The sequence below is a fragment of the Canis lupus genome, chromosome 5, assembly GCF_011100685.1.
Source record: "Canis lupus familiaris isolate Mischka breed German Shepherd chromosome 5, alternate assembly UU_Cfam_GSD_1.0, whole genome shotgun sequence".
Taxonomy (NCBI): Eukaryota; Metazoa; Chordata; class Mammalia; order Carnivora; family Canidae; genus Canis; species Canis lupus.
This window is the reverse complement of record NC_049226.1, coordinates 65,279,640-65,301,687: the sequence shown is the minus strand read 5'-3', so window position 1 is coordinate 65,301,687 and position 22,048 is coordinate 65,279,640. Positions and strand designations below refer to the sequence as shown.

Below are 22,048 nucleotides of genomic sequence, written 5' to 3'. Positions count from 1 at the left end.
TACCTGCTCCCCCCGCCCTCCTCCCATCGAGGTGGTGCTCAAAGGACCCGGACAGCAGCCAGAAGGGACTGAAGGCCCCAGTGTTGGCAGTGAGTGGCCAGACACGTGTCTGTCTGCCCAGCCAGGACACGGGCCATTAGTGCTGCCTGGCCCATCCTCCCGCCCCGGTCAGCAGGGCTCCAGCCACAGTGTGCCAGGCAGGACAAGGTCCTCACGGAGCTGACGGGGCGAGGCTGGCCTGGGAGGTAGAGGGCAGGGCCGTGTTCCTGGCAGCCTGGAGGTGGACGCAAAGGTGGGCAGGCAGGTGCCTGGTGGCTGGCGGAGGCTGCCCCCTGCCGGCTCCTGTGGGAACAGCCGCTCCTAGGGGAGCTGTGAGGAGAACACCTGCTTAGCAGCTGCCTGCCCTGACCCCTGCCCCTGGGCCCTGCTGTGCCTGGCCCTCAAGCCACCCCTCTCCTGGACAAAAGGGCCGGCACTGCCGTCTTTAGGGCCCTCCTACTAGGCAGGAGCAAGCAGACCCGAGAAGCCACCGGTCGGGTGAAGCAGGGTGGCTTATTATAGAGACAGGCCTGACACGCCCCCTGACCAGGACCCTGGCTCTATCTCCCACATCGGACCTCAAAACCCTGGCCTCCAGGAGGGGGCAGTACAGTGGGGCTCAGGACAGCAGGGGGTGGGCAGCACCTTAGAGGGGCAGTGGTGAGCCCCCAACGGCCAAGGCCCTCCCGTCACCCAGGATTCTGCCCCTGCAGATGAAGCCCTCTGGTGCAGAGTCACCAAGCCGGTGCCGGCAGGCGGGCTGCTGAGCGTGCTCCTCACGGCGGCCGAGCCCCGTGGCACCCCCAGCCACCCTGTGAAGAAGGAACCAGCAGAGCCCGAGTGCCTGACCCCCGCACACGCCGACATCCAGCTCCTGCCCCAGCAGGCCGGCATGGCATCCATCCTGGCCACAGCAGTCATCAACAGTGAGTACGCTATCGTGCCACCTGGGCTCCATGACAGTGCCAGGACCACCCCCGGGACCTCAGGGTACACAAAGATAGGTGACCACTGGGGTCTGAGCAGGGTGGAGGGGTGTGCTGCAACAGCTGAGCATGGGGGGACGGGGCAGGTGCCAGGCTACCCTGGCAGGGTCCCCACCAGCTGGACAGGCAGCCAGGCCCAGCTGCGGAGCAGAGCAGGCTTCTTAGCTGCAGCAGCATGGACATGCCCAGGGTGGGATGCTGAGCAGCAGCCTGGTTCCCGCCCCACAGATGCTGCGGCCACATCCACACCCGCCCCCACCTCAGGACAGAACTGCCCCATGAGAATAGCTGGGGTGGAAGGACTGCCACTAGCTCCCTGCCACAATGCACATTAAGGTTTTATTCTGCACCCTCCACAACCACACTGAACCCAGTGGTCCAGGACCCAAAGTCACCACGGTGGGGGTGCCGGCCTGCCCCCAGGGCACCACCACCCTGAGCAGCACAAGGCAGCCTCACTAGGAGGGGGCGGTGGCCTCCAGCACGGCACATCTCCCCAAGCGCTTTCAGGCAAGGATTGCTTCTCAGAAAAACAGAACACAACAAGGGTTTAGATCCAAGTGCTTTAATATCACCCTGGCTGCTAGGTGACAACTGTAAAGCTGCAAACTTGGGGAAAAGTGGGCTTTTGGGGAAGTCAGACAGGAAGATGGCTTGAAGCACATGGAAGCAGCTGAGGCCCAGGCCCAATGGGGCACCGGAGCCCACAGGGACCTGCCCTGTCCCCTTAGTATCCCCACTGTGAGCATCCTGACCCCCAGATGCCTATGGGACACTGAAGGGGAGGCTTGGAGGCAGCCAGGGGACAGGCAGAAGCAGCTGAGGGCAGTGGGGTGCCTGCATCCTGGCCACGGACAGACCAAGGGCAGCAGCATGACCACTGGGCAAACCTGACAGAGCTAAGTGAGCAGGAGGAAAGAAGTGTGCAGAGGGGACATAGCTTGCATTGCTGGAACTCAGGTGTGAGGTTGTGGGTTGGCAGAAATGACTCAGGGACACCAGAGTTCACAGGGATCAGCTGCAGCTGTGAGATTCACCCACACACACACACCCTTGTGGGAACATGGGTCCCCAGGAGGACTGGGTGCAGGCCCAAGGGGGTTCCCTCGGGAGCAAGCAGGACCCCATTCAGACACTGGGGTGGCAGGGGAGAAGGGAGATGGGAAGGGGCTCTCAGGGGCCAGGACGGCCGCCTCATCAGCACAGACACGTGTGCATCTAAAGCCCATAGTGGCACAACAGGCTCAGTCGGGTCCCCAGGGCTGAGGCATGGGCCCCTGTCTTCTCTGTCCAGGCTGCTCCAAGGACATCAAGGGAGTCCGAGGCACCAGGAGGGCTTTCTCCCTTTGGTCTGAGGCTTTGGTGTCCACGCCTCACTGGGAAGCAGCAAGAATGCTGCTGTCGTGGGCTACACACCTTGTTCACGATCCACCCCCCCACCCCACCCCCACCCAAGCATGGGCCTGTCTGCCTCTGGGCCTAGAGAAGCCTTAATACAGAGTCCATCATACCTCGTTTCATTTTTGAAACACAACCACTCTGGGCCTCTGTTTTCTCACCCATGAGATGGGGGCAGTGGTAGCACCAGGTTACCTGGCACAACCAGAACTTGGCCCAAGGTCAGCCCTGGGGCTGTGGGACCCTAATAATCCTCACTAAACCTCAGGCCTATGGCCAGGGCCTGGATGGGCCTGAGGCCCTCACCCTTCTCCCTACCTATGGCCCAAGGTACTGTTCCCAGCCCTGGCCCCCAGGTACAGAAACAAGCCCACCAGTGGCCTTTCAGATCCTGTTCCCAGCTCAGGGCCTCAGTGAACAGGACAGAGCTGGCTTGAAGCCCCCAAATAAAAGCAAACTTTAAAGGGAGGAAGGGAACCCCCTCTACCTTAACTGTGGACCCAGAATAAACATCAGAAAGGCCAGGGTGAGAAGCACATGCTAACATGCAGTCAAGCCTGGAACAGGCCATGGAGACAAACAGCATTCCTTTAAGTTCTGCCCTAGACACTGAGGACCACCCCTTAGAGAAACCAGGGAAACCTTCACCAGCCGCAGTGCGAGCTAAGTCACAGCCACCTCTCTGCGACAGACGGGGTGAATTAAGCAATTCTGACGTATCGGTAACAGATGTGAAACCACTGGGGGAGGAGTGAGGGGAAGACAGCAAGGGCTCTTCCTCCTCTGCAGCCCCTAGCCTCATCCCCACCCCGGAGGCCACCCAGAGCAGGCTTCGAGACTCCGGCACAGGGGTTCCCTGTGCACCTGCCACGCATACCTGCTCAGGGAAACACACGTTTCCTCTTCCACGGGGACCCAGGTCCATGCCATCCCTCACGCTCCCTCACAGCACACGTTCACCCACATGTACCTACCTGCGCACACCTACACGTGTGCCCCTGCCCCCTGCCAACTCGTATACACACCACGGGCGCCAGCCCCCTCCCACCCCACCCCCCCACCCCGGTGTCTGTGAGCATGACCACACCTCTTCTGCCGGGATCCAATGAGGCGATAGCATCTCTTTTTGGGGCTCACTGTTGTGAGGTGGTGTAGGGCCCAGCCTGGGGGGTTATGCCAAGACCCCATCCATGCAGTCCTGTGGCATCCTAGAGAGCTACACAGAGAGAAGCCAGGTTTACGAGGGAACCAGTGAGAGTAAAGAGCTGTGACCAGGAGGGGAGGCCCCGATCACAAACCTCAGTCCTCAGCATGGCAGGGGCAGGTAGGGCCAAGTCCTCCATTTTCGGAGGCAGCCGCCTCTCTGCCGCCTGGGTGCCCCCCCCAGCCTGTGCCCCCCTCACCCCCACAGAAGATGTCTTCCCCTGCAAAGACTGTGGCATCTGGTACCGGAGTGAGAGAAACCTACAAGCCCACCTCCTCTACTACTGCGCCAGCCGCCAGGGCACCGGCTCCCCAGCGACCACCGCCGCAGACGAGAAGCCCAAGGAGACCTACCCCAACGAGCGGGTCTGCCCCTTTCCGCAGTGCCGCAAAAGCTGCCCCAGCGCCAGCTCCCTGGAGATCCACATGCGCAGCCACAGTGGTGAGGCCCTATGCCCCCTCCCCAGGATGCCCACTGGTGCCCACTCAAGCAGCGCATGATGCTGCATCTGCCCGGGGTGCCCGCCCTGCCACAGATGCCCCTGTGTGATCTTCCCGTCGCACCTCACAGTGCGTCAGAATGGTCAGCTCAGGACCAGGCCCTGGCCATAGTCCCAGGAGTCAAGGAGGAGGCAGGGTTTAAACAGCCCCCCCCACCCCCACCCGTCACAGGTCGTTGGCCAGCTGGGCTCCAGGAGCCCACCCCTCACTCAGCCCTGTGTTCCAGGAGAACGCCCCTTCGTATGTCTCATCTGCCTGTCGGCCTTTACCACCAAGGCCAACTGTGAACGGCACCTCAAGGTGCACACAGACACCCTGAGCGGTAGGTGAGGGCTGGGAAGGGGCTGGTGGAGGGGGCACCCCACCCCAGGGCCCTGATACCACAGCCTGCCCGCAGGTGTCTGCCACAGCTGTGGCTTCATCTCCACCACAAGGGACATCCTCTACAGCCACCTGGTGACCAACCACATGGTCTGCCAGCCGGGCTCCAAGGCGGAGATCTACTCGCCCGGGGCTGGGCACCCCACTGCCAAGCTCCCCCCAGGTGAGGCCCTGGGCTTCCCCTGAGGACCGGGAAGGGATGGGGTTTGTCCAAAGGGCAACCAGGGGTTAGATTTCAGTGTTGGCCCTCCACCACCTCTGCCCAGGCCAGCTCTCCCCCCCTCCCCCCAACCCCGCTCAGGTCTGGCCCAAGTAGGTCCTGCTCCCTCCCCCACCCTTAAGTGTGGCTCCTGGGGTCTCCCCGCAGACAGCCTGGCCAGCTTCCAGCAGCACACGGCCCTGCACGGCCCCCTGGCTTCTGCCGACCTGGGCCTAGCGCCCACCCCGTCGCCAGGACTGGACAGAAAGGCGCTGACCGAGGCCACCAACGGAGAGGCCAGGGCCACCCCCCAGAACGGGGGCAGCAGCGAGCCCTCGGCAGCACCGCGGGCCATCAAGACGGAGGCGTCGACGGAGGAGGCGGATGCGGAGCCACGAGCCCCGGCCGCGGCGCGCACACCCTCGCCGCCCAGCCCCGGCCCCGGCCCGGCCCGGGTGAAGGCCGAGCTGTCCAGCCCCACGCCCGGCTCCAGCCCGGGCCCCGGCGCACTCTTCCTGCCGCAATTCCCCGCCGCGCCGCCGGCCTCCGAGATCCTGGCCAAGATGTCCGAGCTGGTGCACAGCCGGCTGCAGGCGGGCCCCGGGGCGCAGGCGGGGACGCAGGCCGGCCTCTTTGCGGGGGCCCCCAAGGGCGCCACGTGCTTCGAGTGCGACATCACCTTCAACAACGTCAACAACTTCTACGTGCACAAGCGCCTCTACTGCTCGGGCCGCCGGCCCCCCGACGACGTGGCCCCGCGCAGGGCCAAGGTGCCCCCCGGCCCCGCCCGTGCGCCCCCGCCCCCCGAGGCCGACGGGGGGCGCGCATCGCCGGGATGCGGGGCGCGCGAGGACGAGGCGGCGGGCGCGGCCACCCCCGAGGCCGAGGCGGAGGCCGAGGGGGGCGGCGGCCGGGGTCGGGAGGGCAGCCCGGGCAGCCCGAGCCCGGGCAGCGGGGCGGACGAGGACGACGACCCCCGCCGGACGCTGTGCGAGGCCTGCAACATCCGCTTCAGCCGCCACGAGACCTACACGGTGCACAAGCGCTACTACTGCGCCTCGCGCCACGACCCGCCGCCGCGCCGGCCCGCGCCCGCCGGGACCCCGGGCGCCCCCGGCACCGCCGCGCCCGCGCCCGCGCCCGCCCCCGCCCCGCCCGCCGCGCCGCCCGTGCGCACGCGCAGACGCCGCAAGCTGTACGAGCTGCACGCGGCCGGCCCCGCCCCGCCCCCCGCCCCGCCCCCCGCCGGCGGCCCCGCCCCCGCGCCCGCCTCGCCGTCGCCGTCGCCGTCGCCGCGGCCCGGGAGCGGGGGCGGGGCCGGGGGGCCTGACGCCGCCGACGGCCCCATCGACCTGAGCAAGAAGCCGCGGCGCCAGGCGCCCGTTTGCGCCGCCGGCCTGCCCGCGCTGGCCGACTACCACGAGTGCACGGCCTGCCGCGTCAGCTTCCACAGCCTCGAGGCCTACCTGGCGCACAAGAAGTTCTCGTGCCCCGCCGCCCCGCGCCACCTGCGCGCCGCCCCCGAGGACGCGCCGGCCGGCGCCGCGCTCTGCCCCTACTGCCCGCCCAACGGGCTGGTGCGCGGCGACCTCGTGGAGCACTTCCGCCGGGCGCACGGCCTGCTGCTCGGCCCGCCCCCCGCCGGCCCCGGCCCCGGCCCCGGCCCCGGCCCCGGCCCCGGCCCCGGCCCCGGCGCCCGGACGCCCTCGCCCGCCAACCCCAGCGACGGCCTCAACGGCCGCGAGCCCCGGGAGCCCGCCCCCGGCGCGTCGGACGGCGGCAGCCCCCGGCCCGGACCCCCGCCCGCCCCGAGCCCCGAGCCCGTGCCGCCGCCCCCCTCCCACTCGGACAAGGGCGTGCAGACCCCCGGCAAGGGGCCGCCCGCGCCCGCGCCCGCGCCCGCGGCCCCCGGCAGCCACCGCTACTGCCGCCTGTGCAACATCAGGTTCAGCAGCCTGTCCACCTTCATCGCCCACAAGAAGTATTACTGCTCCTCCCACGCGGCCGAGCACGTCAAGTGAGCTGCGGCCCGCCCCGGCCGGACCGAGGCCCGCGGGGGGCGCCGCGGCGGACCGTGGACCGCCGCACCTCGTAAGGAGGAGGAGCGGAGGAGCGCGGGGCCGCCCCGGAGCATGCGCGCCCGCCGCCACCCGTCGGGGTTTGGGGGAGCGAGACCGGGCCGAGCCCCAGGTCAGCCTGAGGCTGCGGCACAGCGTGGTAAGCGCTGCCCCCCGGCCGCCCTCCAGGATGCTGCCAGCTCGACTTTGACCACCACATACCAAAGGGAAGGACTCCACACTGGCCAGCCGGCAGAGGACGACCCAGCCTTGTGCTTGCCAAAGCTAGTGGGGCCAGGGGGGACACCATGGGCAGGGGAGGGACACCAGGGCTCCCCGCGACCAGGGAAAGCAAATCCTCCACTGGAGCTAGCAGGACACCTGTGCTGGCTACCGTGCGTGTGAGGGATGGGGGCACCCCACCCCAGGTGGCCAAGCTGGCGCCGTGGGGGGTGTGCGGACCAGGGCTGGCCCGAGCGGTGCTGGGCAGCACCCAAGCAGAGTCCGGCCATGGCCTTGCCCCTGTGCAACTGGGTACTGTGGGCACCCTCAGCCTGGTGTCCCCGCTAGAAAACACCCATCAGTCCCTTTCCAACTTTGAAGGAGCAGAGCATTTCTTCCAGTTTTACCCAGCAGCCTCTGGTGGATGACGTGAACTCTTAAACCTTCCTCCTCTGTTTTGAAATAACAGAGGTGCTTCCTGCCATCCCCCACCCCCACCCCGCCACCAGGCCCACTTTCCTGCCCAGTCCCTGTGGGGCTTCAGAGCTTCACAGCTGTTTGGACAGGATCAGTCGCCGGCATCACGCACAGGACCCTGCCCACTGACAGACGTCCCACGCTGGCCCTGAGGACCAGGGCCCAGTAGCCAGGGCACCCACACCCTCCTAGGGTCTGCTCTAGGGAAGTCAGTAAGGGAGGGTCCTGGGGGAGCCAAGCCGTCTCCCTCCAGGATTCCCAGGGCTCTGCCAGGGTTGGGGGTTAGGGCCTGGGGCGAGGAAGCCCAGGGACCCTGGGCCTGGCTCTGCATTTGCATTGTTCCGCATGAATTTGCATGGACGGTTCAAGAGGCTCAGCTTCTGAGTCAGACCACCAGATGGAAGCAGATGTGACCGATGTCCACGCGTACTGTTATTAAAAAAAAATTAATACAGAATCGATTTCACTGTGTATAAATTGTAAAATAAAAAATTTTTAAAGGGTGCTGGGAAACATCAGGGACACGGCTCCCAAGGAACAACAGATGCTGAAAGGGGAAGATGGGGTGGCTTGAGGGAGGCAGGTGCAGAGTGAATGGGAGGGCCCCACCTGGAGAGGGCCTCGGGGTCGTGCCTGTAGGTGAGGGGATGGGGCTCCATCATCCGGAAGCCTCTTCTCCGGGTTCAGGAGGCAGACCCTGTGACTCCCATTGCAGGACTGGACAGGGGCCAGACTGACCTCTGTCCCCAGGGAGCTCTTGGGCCCTGCAGCCCATGCCCCCACCCGGGTCTCAGGAGCCCCCCTCCCACCAAAAAGGCTGGTCTTGGAGCCATGAGGCAGCGCCACAGCCTCCTGGAGGTCTCTGCACAGGGGTCCTGGGCCACATCACCCCCTGGCGCTCCCCCAGCAGAGGACTGGGCACACCCACTCCCCTCACCCAGCTCAGTGCCCCCTCCCACACCCTCCCTGCCCCAGACTCCAGGTTTCCCACCCCTGCAGACACCACCAGTGGCCATGCCTCCTGCTTGAGCCCCCTCCACCTCCCTTGCCCCCACGCTGTCCCAGCTGCTGCCCAGGGCTTCAGAGAGCCCTCTCCAGGAAATGGGAGGCCTCCTGCCCCCAGACCTGCTGCTTCTCTAACGAGGAGGATGTGAGGCTCTCCGTACCCATCCCGGCCCTTCCCTGCCCACTGTCCCCGGGAGGACGCATGGATTGCGGTGCCCCTGAATCCCTCTCTAGCCCAGCCTCCTCTGAGCCCCAGACCTACCAGTCCCTCCAGAGCCCCACTCCTTCCCCTCCTGCTGCCCAAACACAGCCATTGCCAGCAACCTTTGCTCCTTAAGCCAGTGATGTCACCACCCTCACCCACTCACACCTCCCTTTCAAAAGCAGCTCTAGATTTCCCCAGGCGCGCCTTCCTCTGTCCACCACCTGCATCTGGCTCCCGCATCTGCAACTAGGCCTTGATCCTCCCTCAGCTTGCAAACATATCCATGAGTCTGATAGGTTTCTAGCTCCCGGGACAGCTGCCGCTTCTTCTGTGCGCCCAGCTGCATCCCGCCCAGTGGATGGGCCACTGCCCCAGCAGCTGCTGCTCTTCCCACTGTGGGGAATCCCATGGCCTCCCACCCGGCTTCAGGCTCTCAGGAGTTCCTGCCATACAGAGGTGGTGTCCAAGCCCCGCTCACCCACTGCGCCCCTCCACATCACCTACGCCACCAGGGTCTGCTCCCCAGGAAGGGCTGCACTTCACATCACGTGACTCAGCTTAGGGACCTTCCCTGCTCCTCCATCCTGACGGTAATAGTCACACTCGTTGCCCCACCCCTCACCCCTTCCCCACTGTCCTTGCCTGCCCTGACTGGTGGCTCCTGGGCACCTGGCATCTGGCCCGGCACCAGGAGGGGCATTTGGATCACTTATGTGATGAGGGACTGAGAGGCAATCAAGTGAGCACGTGCTTCCCCCACATCCGGAAGCCAGCCCCGCCTGTGCACACCCAGGACCCCTTCCTGATCCCAATCCTGTTCTTCCACCGGCCTCCTGCCTTTGGCTGCCCCTCATGCTGCGCCGACTGCATCCCCTAGAGCCAGCTTTGACCAGACATGTCCTGACACAGCTGCCTGGCACGCACAGCACAGAGTCCACATTCACAGTCACCACCTGACCCCATCTCCTCCTAGAGTCAGACGTGCAACCCCGGGGCCCCGTCACCGCCATCCACTGCCCACGCTGCCTGCTCACCTCCTCACCCCGTGTGCAGGCAACAGCCCGGCTCAACAGCTCTAGCAATTGCTGCAAGTGGACATTCCCGACGCCAGGGGTCAGCAGCGACTCATTTCTACAGGCCAGCGGGCTGGGTGGCAGGAGCCTCCTGCCCTATCATGCACTCCAAGTATCCTGCCCCTTGTTCTCCCGCCATAGGGTGGGAGGCAGTGTGGTCCCAGCTGGGATGGACACGGGGGAACATAGGGGGGAGGCAGCAGCGGCCAGCACAGGAGGGTCCAAGCTGGGCTTGGGCCCTGGTCAAAGAAGCACTGGAAAGGGAAGGCCAGGCAGTCATAAATGCTTCCACAGAGTCCCTAGAGGTCAACCTCTGATGGAAGGGGCGGCAGGAGGAGAGTGTGGGGACAGGACTTGCCATCACATGAGTGACCCCTGGAGCACACGCAGCCCCAGTCCTGGCACACCAGACCCTCCACCAGCCAACCCCCCATCTGCCACCAGAGTCTCCTCTGAACCCAGGACCCGGCCTTGCGCAGCAGGCCTGCCCCTCACATGCTCTCATTGGGTTTCCCTATACTTCTTTTCCTGTCCTACCAGAAACAGCCTCCTCCTTCATCTGACAGCCACCCTTCCTTACTGCCTAGGGAGAGTGTCCCTGATCCAGGAGAATACAGGTTCCAGCCCTTCCTGCTGGGCTGCAGAAGCCAGCGCCTGGCATTGTGCACTTCATCACCTCCCAGCAGATTCCTTTCCTGCAAATTTGAGAAATGCCCACACAGCAGTTGCTCCGAGCTTGTTAGCATCGTTCTTTTTTTTTTTTTTTAATAGAAGAGGAGGAAACACTTCCCTTTAAAAATTTTTTTTATTTATTTATTCATGAGAGACACACAGAGGCAGAGACATAGGCAGAGGGAGAGGGAGAAGCAGGCTCCATGCAGGGAGCCTGATGTGGGACTGGATCCCAGGACTGGGCTAAAGGCAGGCGCTAAACCACTGAGCCACCCAGGTGTCCCAAGTTAGCATCTTTCTAATCAGCATAACAGGAGCCTATATCAGGAGATGGGGAGGGGAGGGGAGGGGAGGGGAGGGGAGGGGAGGGGAGGGGAGGGGAGGGGAGGGGAGGGAGGGGAGGGGAGGGAGAAGGAGGCTAGGAGAAGAGGGGGAGGTGGGAGGAAGCAGAGGGGGGAGGAGAGGGAAGGGAAGGGGGCCCAGGTGTCAGCTCTTGGAAAGGGAGAGGTGGTGGGAGGGGGAATGACAAGCCCGCAAAGCCTGTGCTTGAACCCTGCCCCCTTCCAGCGCCCCATCCCACTACCACTCTGCTGTTCATCCATCCTGCAGCTGAGCCTTCAGAAGTCCAGCCTCTTCCGGGGAACAGAAGGGCTAGGGGGCAGCAGCTCCGCCCACAAAGCTGGAAGGACACCCTCCCTCAGCACCCAGCTACCACCCCTCCCATCCCCAAAACACAACCTCTGAAAAAACTGGAGTCCTCCCATAGCCCTAAGCGTTGCTCATGGGAGCCCTGTAAGGTGCCAGCCTGTGTTTTCAGCCTGTTAACACCCCGTGGGTAAGATCCCCCTGCACGTATCTGACTCTGTCAGGCACCTACACGAGCTCCGCTAGTGGCAACTCCACCCAAGAGGGGCCTGGGGAGAGAGGCACTCCCACGGGGAAGACAAGAAGCCCCTTCCGACAGCTGTGTTTGCGGGCAGCATCGGGACTCATTGGAGGTAGACAGGGGCAAGCTCTCTCCGGAAGGCGTGGCTCCCACAAACCCAAGGGTGGCCATGGCCCATGGTCCGTCACTGCCAGCCTTGGGGCTGTCACACTCACCCCCTGACCACACAGGGCATGGTGGGTCCCACCCCTCTACATGGGGGCACAGACCTATTGGCCTGACAAGCCAGTGCCTGTACCACCTCACTTGCCCAGGGAGGCCTGCCAGCTCCTCACTAAGCGTGGAACATCCACAGAACGTGGATGGGCCCAGTTTACCAGTGCACCAGAGCGCTGGTTGTGTGCTCTCAGGTCTGCAGGGGCCAGCCCCAGTGACCCCGTTGTCCCCACGCTGGAGGCCACCGACCCTGGTCCCAACGAGGCTGACCAGCACAGTCTGGAGAGGGAAGTGGCCATGTAGAGTCTGGCCATCAGGGATGGCTGCTGCACACCTTCCCAAGGTCAGAGGTCCGATCAGTGGGGATAATAGAGAACTAGAAACAAACTCCAAACCGTATGCATATCCAGACCCAAAATATTTTACAAGCACCTGGCTGGCTGTGTGCTGCTTCTCACGCCACAGAAGTACAACAATGCACTGTATTTCCAAAGACCCCAAATGCATAACCATGTACAACCCCAGAATCTGAGGACCACAGTTTTTAAAGACACAGGTGACATGACCATCCCCCTGCCCCCGGGGGGGGGCTGCCCAGGTCCCAGGTCACTGTGTCAATCAGAATCAAAGCAGAGAGAGGCTGCATGATTAGGGAGAGCCATGCATGCCCCAGGCACCTCAAGACACAGGGCAAACCCCTTCCCCTGATTACAAGGACCTGTATGGTCAAACCTGCCCCATCTCCTCTGAGTGACTAAGGCAGGGACTCAAAGCCAATGGAAGACACAGGATGAAGCCCAGCCCCTCCGTCAGATCTATGGTGGTCCCATAGATCTGTCACTTCTTTGACCATAGCAACCAGGCCGCCCCGATTTCGTCCCCAGCGCACAGAGGCCCCACCAACAGCAAATCCAAAGAATTCTCAGCAGTCCCTGGTCCAACACTTAGAATTCCATCATTAAATGCTCTCTGGTCAGACCCATGGCAAGAAAGGCATCTGACATCCCAACCTGTCCACAGATGCTCAGAACCCACCATGGCTACCGCCCAGCCTGAGCACAGGCCATGCACAGAGTGTGCTCCATGGAGAGGACATGCTCCTCAGCCCAGCAGCAAGCCCGCGAGGCACCCACAGCCAGCCAACATCCCCACACTGCGCACCCTCCAGCGGCCTGCTCTCAGCCAGCAGAAAATGCAGCATGGCGGGTAAAAAGAAGAAAAAGCCAGCGTGGCACCCAGTCCACTTGCAGGTGGTGGGGGTCTGCCCACGCCCCATCCTCTGCCCATGCCTTGTCCTCTGCCAACGCAAGCCACACGGTTTCTGAGCCTGTCAGCAGGGACACAGCACATATACACCCTGCCTGTGACTACGAAGGGCACAGCCAGCTGGATTACCTCCTTGAAGGAGCACCAGAGCTCCCTGTAGCTGTGACTGGGTCTGCACGCACCTCTGTGGGTTTTCCTGGGCTTCCTGAATGTCCCCTTCCACTCCCCCAGGGGCCCTTGCAGTGACATTGCTTGCAGGCAGGTTTCTAACACTTAACGATGAGAAAGTGGAAAGATCTCAGAGGTCCTGCAGCCTCCGCAGGCTCTCTGCAGCTGACATGAAAGCCATTTATCATGTTGAGGCACGAGCCAAGCCAGACCAGCCACTTCATTAGGTCCTGTGAAAACAGAGGCAACTTTTGACTCCAGAGACATCACATCTCTATGCTCCAGGGTGTGATGGGGCTGGCTCTGTGAGTCAGCACGGGCAATCTCAGCAGCGATGCTAAAATGGAAGTGCCTTTTAGGGGTGCAGAGTTGCCTACATAGCTAGGGACTCAAGTGCAGGCTGCCAGGCTGTGAAAAACTGCAAGGAGCAGGGTGCAATGGGTCGAACACTCTCTGCAGAGCTATCCGCATCCTACTCCCCAGAACCCACAAGTATGTTGCCTACACAGAAAACTGGAATCAAGGTTGCTAGTCAGGTGGGAGGTCAATCCCAGAGGGACAAGCATGTGCAGTGAGCAAGGCCTAGCAAGGCCCAGGCAGACTGGCCAGTCAGGCAAAGCAGTGAGCCCCTGCTGACCCAGGCTTAGCTGGGATGGGAAGAAACCAGCCACACTTGCCACCAGCCATGGGCCATCATAACATATCTGAGCCTGAATGCTCCCAGATTCAACAGCCCCTCCCACCCCAAGGGCTCCCTGAGCTTGCAGCCAGACTGAAATCCTGCAGTGGACAGATGTGTCCTAGGCCCCTGCAGAGTGCAGTGGTATGAGCTCGCCTTCCAGATGTCTGCAGCCCCAGGCAAAGGGAGCAGGGCTACCACCCAATTCCGGTCCACTTCCGCTGCTAAGGACAAGGGCATCTCCCCTTCAGAGGTGGAGAGACATGGCCCCAGATGCTCTGCGCTTGGATCTGGAGCTCTGAGGGCCTGCAACCCACAGCCAAAGCAATTCCGCACCGCAGAGCAGACGGACGATCCAGCCGCCCAACAGAGACCACAGCGGGAAGGAGAAAGAAAACACACCCCTGCCGTGTCTTTACACCAGAGCGTGTCTTTACACCCCGAGGGAGACCCAGAGCCACCTTGGAGGGTCTGCGGGATCCCATCCTGACCCATTTCTGCACAGACCTAGTAGGCCTAACAAATGGACCTCTGCACAGATCGAGGCTGCCACCCAGACCGTGGAGGTGGCCGCTTCTCTCCGCCCCGCGCTCATGGTAAAACAACAAAACCCGGTTTGGGCTAAGGAGGTCTTTGATGAAGCAGTAAAAATGATGAATGATGTTAAATCTCAATGTTGAGCACATTGTATTTACTATTTGTGTGATGACCTGCAAAGCTCAGGAAAAGCCCCCGGGAGACTTGGCTGAGCATCGAGTCCCTGACATCCCTGGGGACCTGACAGAGGGACAGAAGACAGAGCTGACTCGGGGGCTGAGGGGGCAGCAAGATATTTTCGAAACCTGACCACCCACCTGTTGCTTCGAGGGAAACGTTGGTGGTATTTGCTGCACGTTGAGATTGGAGCTTTCAGATGAAGATGAGAATTTGGGGATGCAGCCACCCATCACTGAACAGCTTCTCAATATTTAAAGACTTTCCTGATGAGGCAGGTAGAGATACCAAATTTTTCCTTTTCTTACGTTGTGAGATGAAGGTGCTCCTCTTGGGATGTGCTGGGTGACGCAGAGCCCTCGTCTTCCCCACAACAGATGTAGGGTGTCCGAACAATGTGGGGGTGGGAGACATACCACAAGGAGGGAACGGACCAGCCAGTCTAGGGTGATGCAGAAGACCACGGCTGGCTTGTCCTCGGATGAGGACCTGGATGAGTCCAGAAGACAAAACTGTCAGGTCTTTAAAGAAGGGAAGGAAACCATCAGTGTCCACCCGGGATTCTAGACTCACAGAACGTCCTTCCAGAACAGGAGCCCGACGGTCATTCTGTGATATGTGAGAGCAGAAGGTGGACCCATGAAGTTCTCCCTGTGGCAGGGACATGAGACCAGTAGGGACCGGGCTCCACAGGATGAAAGGAGGCAGACGGAAATAAAACCTTACACTTCCTAAAGGCCAAATGCTGAAATCACAAGTGACAGCGACATCTCAGGGTGCGTAGCATATACAGAGGCGAAGCTACACTTCTCCTGTGTGAAGTGCCCCAATTCTGGGAGCCAGTGAGCCCACCGCAGGACCCCGCAGTGAACATGGGGGACACTGCTGTCCGCAGAGGCTGCCTTTCCTTCCCGTCCCTGGGGCTGCGAGCGAACATCAGCGCCCTTCCCAGGTGACTCCACCGTCGTCGTAGGCAGGAGCCTGGGGCTCGAGGAGGTGATGAGGCACACATACGACTATGCGGCACGTGGTCCTCTGGACGCTGCGGCCCTCACCCCGGAAAAAAACACATGTCCTTCACACCCAAAGGAAGATGAGGGTGACAGTGCCTGGGGGCAGTTCTGGGGAAGGGCCTGACCAGTAGCAGACCAGCTGCCCTCCAGAAGCAAAGGATCAGCACGTTCAACACTCAGCTGGTCACTCCATGAAAGAGAAAACCAGAGTGTTGTCATGACTGCCCGAGTCACCAAATTGGGGGATCCCCAAGGTGCTGGCAGGCAGTTGAGAAAAGCAGTGGATGCAGGAGGGACCATCTGGCTGCAAGGGGTGTGTGGGCAAAGGGCCTTGGGGTCTGGAGCCTCAGGAAGATTCTAGAAGGCTCCAACTCCATGCCCTGCACAGCCCAGTAACCAGGCATCTGCCGGAGCCACACCCCTCTGCGGATGCCGTGGGGAGAGGACACAAGACCAGGAGTCAGCCTGGACCACAGGGCTGTGCCTCACCTGCCTCCGAGCCCCTCCCTGTGTAGCCCCCTTCCCTGATGCGTATCCTGGGCCAAAACAAGAGACGTACTGTCTCCCAGTTTGAAGCCAGAGTCCAGCATCACAGGGCAAGCAGGGCCACCTCCTCTGGGAAGCCTCCAGGGCCGGGTCTGCTCCAGGCCTCCCCTCCTGATGCTGCCCATGGCTGTCATGTCCTGTGGCACATAGACCTGTCACTCTGCTCTCTGCCTCTGTGTCTTCAGGTGGTATCCCCTCTGGTCCCTCCAAGTCTCCCCTGTAGACACGCTCACTGGACCTCAGCTCCATCCTTACTTACATCCAAACGAGGACACATCTGAGGTTCCAGGTGCCCATGAATTTGGGGAGCCACAGCTCACCCTGCTACTCCCTGAGGCCGTGAGGGGGACAGAGCTTCCCTGCTCCCCAAGGAGCTTTTGAACCTGCAGGAGTCCTTTGTCAATGGACGGCCTCCAGCCTGTCCTGACCCCATGGCATATCCAGGTTGTGAGCAGGACAGTCCTCAGACACCTGCTGGAAGGTGGACAGTGCTCACCAGGCCACACAGGTGCTGACAACCCCTCACCCTCAACACTTGTGGACACAGCCCCGTTATAATGGGAGGAACTTGGGAGGAGGTCCCTTGGCTTTCGACCACACCAGTGGTTTCCAGACTCTGCTCCCATGGGGTCCCTTGGGTGCTCTGGAAAGGGACAAGGAGGCAGCCCACCATCAGGGAGAGGAAGAGCCCCAGTGATCCCATTGCCCACAATGGGCTGCACGTGGCTTCACAGCTAATGCAGAGGAGAACCAGGCAGGACACTCGCTAGCCAACGTCAGGTGCACTACCTTCTGTGAGGCCGTTCACAATCTGGACCTCCACCTATTGTCCCAGCAGCACTTCAGCATGGGTCCCATCGGCGCCAAGTCGCCACAAGCGAATGGCCGCAGCTGCGGTCCCTGTGCGTGTGTCTGGGTGTCCTGGTGTCATAGTCAGCCATCTCTGTGCAACCTTGGCCATGCTCGAGCTCTCTGCACTCCTGACAGCCATCATCCAGGGCTCTACCGCAGCCCTGTCGCCCACAGGAAAATGAAATCTGCCCCCACCGTGCGGCACAGAGGGTGGCCTCCCTCTTCCTCCAGCCTGTACCTAAGTGAGTTCTGAGTCTACTGCCAGCCAGCGCCACTGGGAGGGAGGAGAGGGGAATGAGGGAGAGAAGTGGAGAGGGAGGGAGGGGAGGAAGGAGAGAAGGAATGGGAGAAGGGAGAGGTGGAAGGGGAGGAGGGAGAGAGGAAGGAGGGGAGGAAGGAGAGGGAGAGAAGAGGGAGGAGGGAGGGAGGAGGAAGCAGGGAAGAGTGAAGGGGAGAGGGAGGAGGGAGGTCTCAAAAGAACATGGGGTCCCTCCCACCCCCACTACTAGAGGTGACAGGGTAAGGGGCACAGAAACATGGTGCGCTGCATGGGGCTGCAGGATCATCCTAGGGCCCTGGGGGCAGCCATCCACCCTCCAGAGCCAGAGGCTCACTTCCCTCAGCTCCCAAGGGACGGCTGAGCACCCAAGCCTTGGCTGGCTGTGCCCTGGACCCTCCGGCATCTCAGGGATCCATCATACTGACCCTCAGTTTCTCAGAATGATCCCCAGAGGCTGAGGCAACAGGTCTTTCTAGCAGCTTTACTGAGATGTCACTTAACCGCTGTATCATCCACCCACATAAGTGGACAACTGAGTGGCCATGGCCCGTGCCCTCAGCCATGGCCCCCACCAGTCCCCTCCCCTGCCCTGGGCCACCTGCCTCTGACCCTGTGGACCTGCCTGTCGCAGGCACCTCGCACACGCAGGTTCCACAGCCCCCGGCCCCTGTATCTGGCTCCCCACACCGTAGAGAGGGTCAGAGTTTCACTGGTGTGGGGCTGGACGCTGCTGGACCACTTCTCGCTCATTCAGTAGGTAACAGATGCTTGGGCCTTTCACACGGTTTTGCGGTTATGAATGAGGTTGTCACAGATGTCCATATGCAGGTTCCTGTGGACATGGCTCTGGCTTCGCCATGGGGGGACTTGCGGCCGTGGGGCTGCTGGGTCAGGTGGGGACGCAAGGGTTCACCTTCACAGGACCCGCAGATGGTCCTAGGTGGCGGCTGCTCCAGTCCACATCGCCAGCAGCCGTGTGCGAGGGTCCCCACCCCATGCTTGTGGGTGGTGGGGTCTAGTTGTAGTTTTGAGATGTGTTTCCCTGGCTCAGCCACCTCTTTGCCACCCATGTAGCTTTGGAGAAATGTCTGTGCTGACACTTTAACCATCCCTACAACTATTACATTCATTTTGGAGGTGAGAAGACAGGAGCTAAAGATCATCTGAGTCTAGAAATTATAGGAATGACCTCTGGCCACAGATTCCGCTCCTTCCCACCCTGGCACCTGACTTGGACCGTTCACCTCCTGGACCCCTGGTGCCCTCACCAGTCCAACAGGTAATGAAGACATGACCCTGTCCAGGTCTGTAAGCACCAGGCGAGTGGGGCACCCAAAGCCAGCAGGTACAGATTGCTCCGTGGCAGAAACAACGCCTTTTCCCATGGGGACGGGAGCTGCGCTGGGGGCACACCTGAACTGAGCGGTCCCATCTGGGGGGGCCTGACTGCCCATTGCCCCTATGATCCAGCCGCACTGGCAGCCAGGCCCCCAGCTCCTCTGGCACCCGGTTCATCTGAGTAGATCAGCACTAGCTCTTGGAGCTGGACGCTGGAAAGGATCTTTCCTTTCCCTACAGCGGATCTTCAGACTTTAGAAATTCACAGGCCAGGGACGCCTGGGTGGCTCAGCATTTGAGCCTCTGCCTTTGGCTCAGGGTGTGATTCTGGGGTCCTGGGATCAAGTCCCACATCAGGCTCCCTGCATGGAGCCTGCTTCTCCCTCTGCCTATGTCTCTGCCTCTCTCTCTCTCTCTCTCTCTCTCTCTCTTTCTCTCTGTCTCTCATGAATAAATAAAATCTTAAAAAAAAAAATTCAGAGACCAGAGAACTGTCAGCAACTACTCTGGGGTTACGTGGGCCTGACCTGTTCCTGTTTTTCCAGATACTGACTCTTTAAACTACAGGTTAATCACCTTGGTGTTTCCTAATAATGCATTTTAAATCACAAATGTTAGGAAGACATACTCCAAAGGACAGTTTTTTAATAAGAAACTAATTCAATTTCATGAAATCCTCAACCTTTCTTTTTCTCATTTCGAGACAGATTGATATAAATGTTCACACAGAAAAAAAAATGTTCACACAGAAGCACAGGTCCACAGACCGGGTTTTGGGAACATCTGCTCCCATCCAAATGCTTTCAGCCCACTTTGTTTCACAGAAGAGGAGACAGAGGGTCCTAGTGGTTAAAGGCACAGGCAGGAGCCCCAGTGCTGCTCTAATGCATCGCAAGTGGGCAGTCAAATCTTTCTGCTTAAGAAACCACGAAAACTCCCATGACGGAGAAGAGGCTTGGGTTTCAAAATACGCTAAAAATACCAAAGCAGAATAAAGTCAGTTTCTCTGTCTAAAAATAGGTCCCATGTTAGAGTCAACTGCACAAAAGGAGTCATCATGCTGTCTCATTCTAACTGTAGCATCTAAAATGCTTCAGCTCTGATTCTAAAGTGCTCACTCGAAGCAACAGAGGCAAGTGGCTCTGTGTCCACCCCACGTTAGATGGTCAGTAATGTAGTGTCTGGGGAACACTCATTTAAATAGCAGCTCACACTTCTGGGGTGGTCTGAGGTCTGGGGAGGGGTGAGCTGGTCCAGCTTGGGTGCCGCGGGGCTGTGGAGACCAGAGCAGAGCTGGGCACTCTGTGCCGCACTCCTGGGGCCGCCTCGGTCCTGTCCTGAGCCTGCAGTCCCCTCCGGGGCCCTGATCAGAACCCCACTGTCTGGGAAGACACAGCCCCTACCACGCTCTTCCCTCTCCCCAGAGACACCTGTCCATGTGCTACCTTCCTGAGAACCCCCCACCCCAGCTCACTTCCTCAAAGCCAGCTCTGCATCCTTCTGCACCTCCCCGTCAAAGGCTCAAAGGAAGGGACCTTCCTCCGTGTCTCCTGTCATGAAGCATCTCCCACCCCCAGGACCATGAGAGCCTCAGGGGTGACGACTGTTCTATCCCCTCCCACCTGGGGCTGGTGCCCATGGACAGTCGGGCCAGCTCCAACAGACCCCAGCAGGGCACAGGTCACCCAGGGACACACCCCAGCCTCCTCTTGTAACATCCACTCTCTTCATGTGCATGATTCAGCGGCATTCAGCAAATCAGCAGTGACGAGCGACACCACCTTGAATTCCATCACACCCCCAAAGAAACCCTGTTCCCACTGGCGTCACTGTCTTGTCCCCGCGCCCTACCCCCAGTCACCGGTCATCCACTTCCCGGCCACACAGCTTTCCCGCTCTGGACGCTCCGTGCACGTGAAATCAAGCGCCCAGGGCCCCGGCGCCTGGTTCCCTCGCTGCCATGCTCCCAGGTCCGTGAGGCTGCAGAGCGCCAGAGCTTTGTTCCATTTTAAGACTGAGCACTATTCCATCGTGTGGACAAGCCACATTTTGCTGGAGCCCATGCGTGGACAGGCATCTGTCCTGTTTTAAATGTGCTCGTAGGCAGTTGGCAGGGACAGCTCTGAGTCATGAGATCAGTCATGCCTAGGTGTCACCCACCCGAACCCTGGCTCTCCTGGCTCCCTGTCCTTTTCTCTAGGGACGATGTACACAGCCAGGCTGTCTCTCCAGGAAGCAGTGAACTCGTGCAGGGCTTCTGTTGTGTGACGCCCAGCTGGTCTAGCTCCTCTGTGACTCAGGACACCTGATCACAAGACCCAGCCTGCGAGCCCTCGCTGCCCCCACAAAGCCCCCCATGCCTTTCTACCTGCTGTCCCCCCTATCCAGGCACCCTTCCATATCTTCTCCACACCAAACTCCCACCCATTCCTCTGAAGCCTCGTTTGGGGGCCAAGGTGGTTGGTATGTCCACATCCTAACCCCCAGTACCCATTGACTGTAACTCAATCTGCAAAGAGGATCTTTCCAGAGATGATCAGGTCAAGAGGAGGTCATGCTGGAGTAGAGGTGTCCTCAGAAAAGGACAGACACACTGCACTCCGTGGGACAACAGAGGCAGGGCCAGCGGCCTTGAGCCAAGGGATGCTGAGGACAGCCCTCCCCACGGGCACCAGGAAAGGAAAGCCGCGGCCTCCCTGACAGCAGCCTGCCCACACCTGGCTCGCGGCCTTGCAGCCGCCACCACAACCCAGGAGAGGAGAAAACATGGTCCTGTGGCATCTCTCTGCCTGACTGTGTGTCCCTTTCTTACGGCAGCTGCAGGAAACACTCGGGGGGCCCATCACCTCGTACCAGGAGTGACTGCTCTTTATGTGCAGATTTTACCTCCTACAACAGACACAGGCTCCTCGAAGACAAAACCTGCATTTCCAATCATTACACGGGCAACTGGCACAGTGCACAGCTGCAGGGCGGTGGGGGCGGCTCACTCCACGGATCTAGCACCACACCCAAGGACCGACGCTAGGAGGCTCACAGTCCCAAAAGTTATGGTTCTCCTACACCTGTCCTCAAAGCCACGCTTTTTCAGCACTACTAGTGAAGAGACACTTTTGCCCTCAATGCTGCTACAGAACGCTGGCCAAACAGGCACATGGAGGCCGCGGCCTTCGCCATCCAAGAAAGCCACATGCACAGACATCGTGCCAGCCGCAGTTCGCAAGAGTCAGGAGCTTGCACGCTTCCAGCTAAAGGATAATTTACGTGGAAGGAAAGGTTGTGCAGGGTAGAGGACCCATCCCTGTGTCTGGGGGACCCAGGGAGGAAGGAGGCTCCGGGTTGGGTCAGACGGGCAGAGTCTGGAGCCCGTCTGGATGGACACTTGCCATGTGGAGCCAGAGCCACCGGGATGGGAAGCCCATCCGGAAAGGGGCAGACCTCCACTGCACTCAGAGCGCTCTCTCCCCCTGTCCCTCCCTGGGGTGGATGGGCTGGGAGGGCTTCTTGGGCCCATCTGAAGAGGTGACAGGCAGTTCTGCTCAATGAGAAGCTGTCTCCAGGGGCCTCTGCTCAGGATGGTCTGGACACTCGCCCGCTGAGGGACAAAGTTCTCCATCCCTTGCTGGCGGCCTCAGCACAGATACAATGTTGACAACCCTCCAGCAAGGAGAT

The 22,048-nt window shown here is 60.8% G+C and overlaps 1 protein-coding gene and 1 long non-coding RNA gene across 7 annotated transcripts in view; one reads left to right on the top strand and one right to left on the bottom strand.

Moving 5' to 3' along the window:
• ZFPM1 (zinc finger protein, FOG family member 1) overlaps positions 1–7,924 on the top strand; it is a 69,361-nt gene extending 61,437 nt beyond the window's left edge. For all 5 annotated transcript variants that reach the window (XM_038538077.1, XM_038538074.1, XM_038538076.1 and 2 more), the window contains exons 6-10: positions 753–965; positions 3,835–4,068; positions 4,354–4,449; positions 4,525–4,671; positions 4,876–7,924. In XM_038538077.1, the coding sequence (XP_038394005.1) occupies positions 753–965; positions 3,835–4,068; positions 4,354–4,449; positions 4,525–4,671; positions 4,876–6,728 (2,543 nt within the window). In that variant the 3' untranslated portion in view covers positions 6,729–7,924. The remainder of the gene's footprint in view (positions 1–752; positions 966–3,834; positions 4,069–4,353; positions 4,450–4,524; positions 4,672–4,875) is intronic.
• The window catches only part of LOC119871918, a 40,569-nt gene that overhangs the window by 4,878 nt on the left and 13,643 nt on the right, over positions 1–22,048 (bottom strand). The window contains exon 1 of one of the 2 annotated variants that reach the window (XR_005359924.1): positions 6,174–6,285. The exons of the other annotated variant lie outside the window; for it this stretch is intronic. This is a non-coding gene — a long non-coding RNA (uncharacterized LOC119871918). Of the gene's footprint in view, positions 1–6,173; positions 6,286–22,048 lie in introns of those variants that run through there. 2 annotated transcript variants of the gene reach the window in all.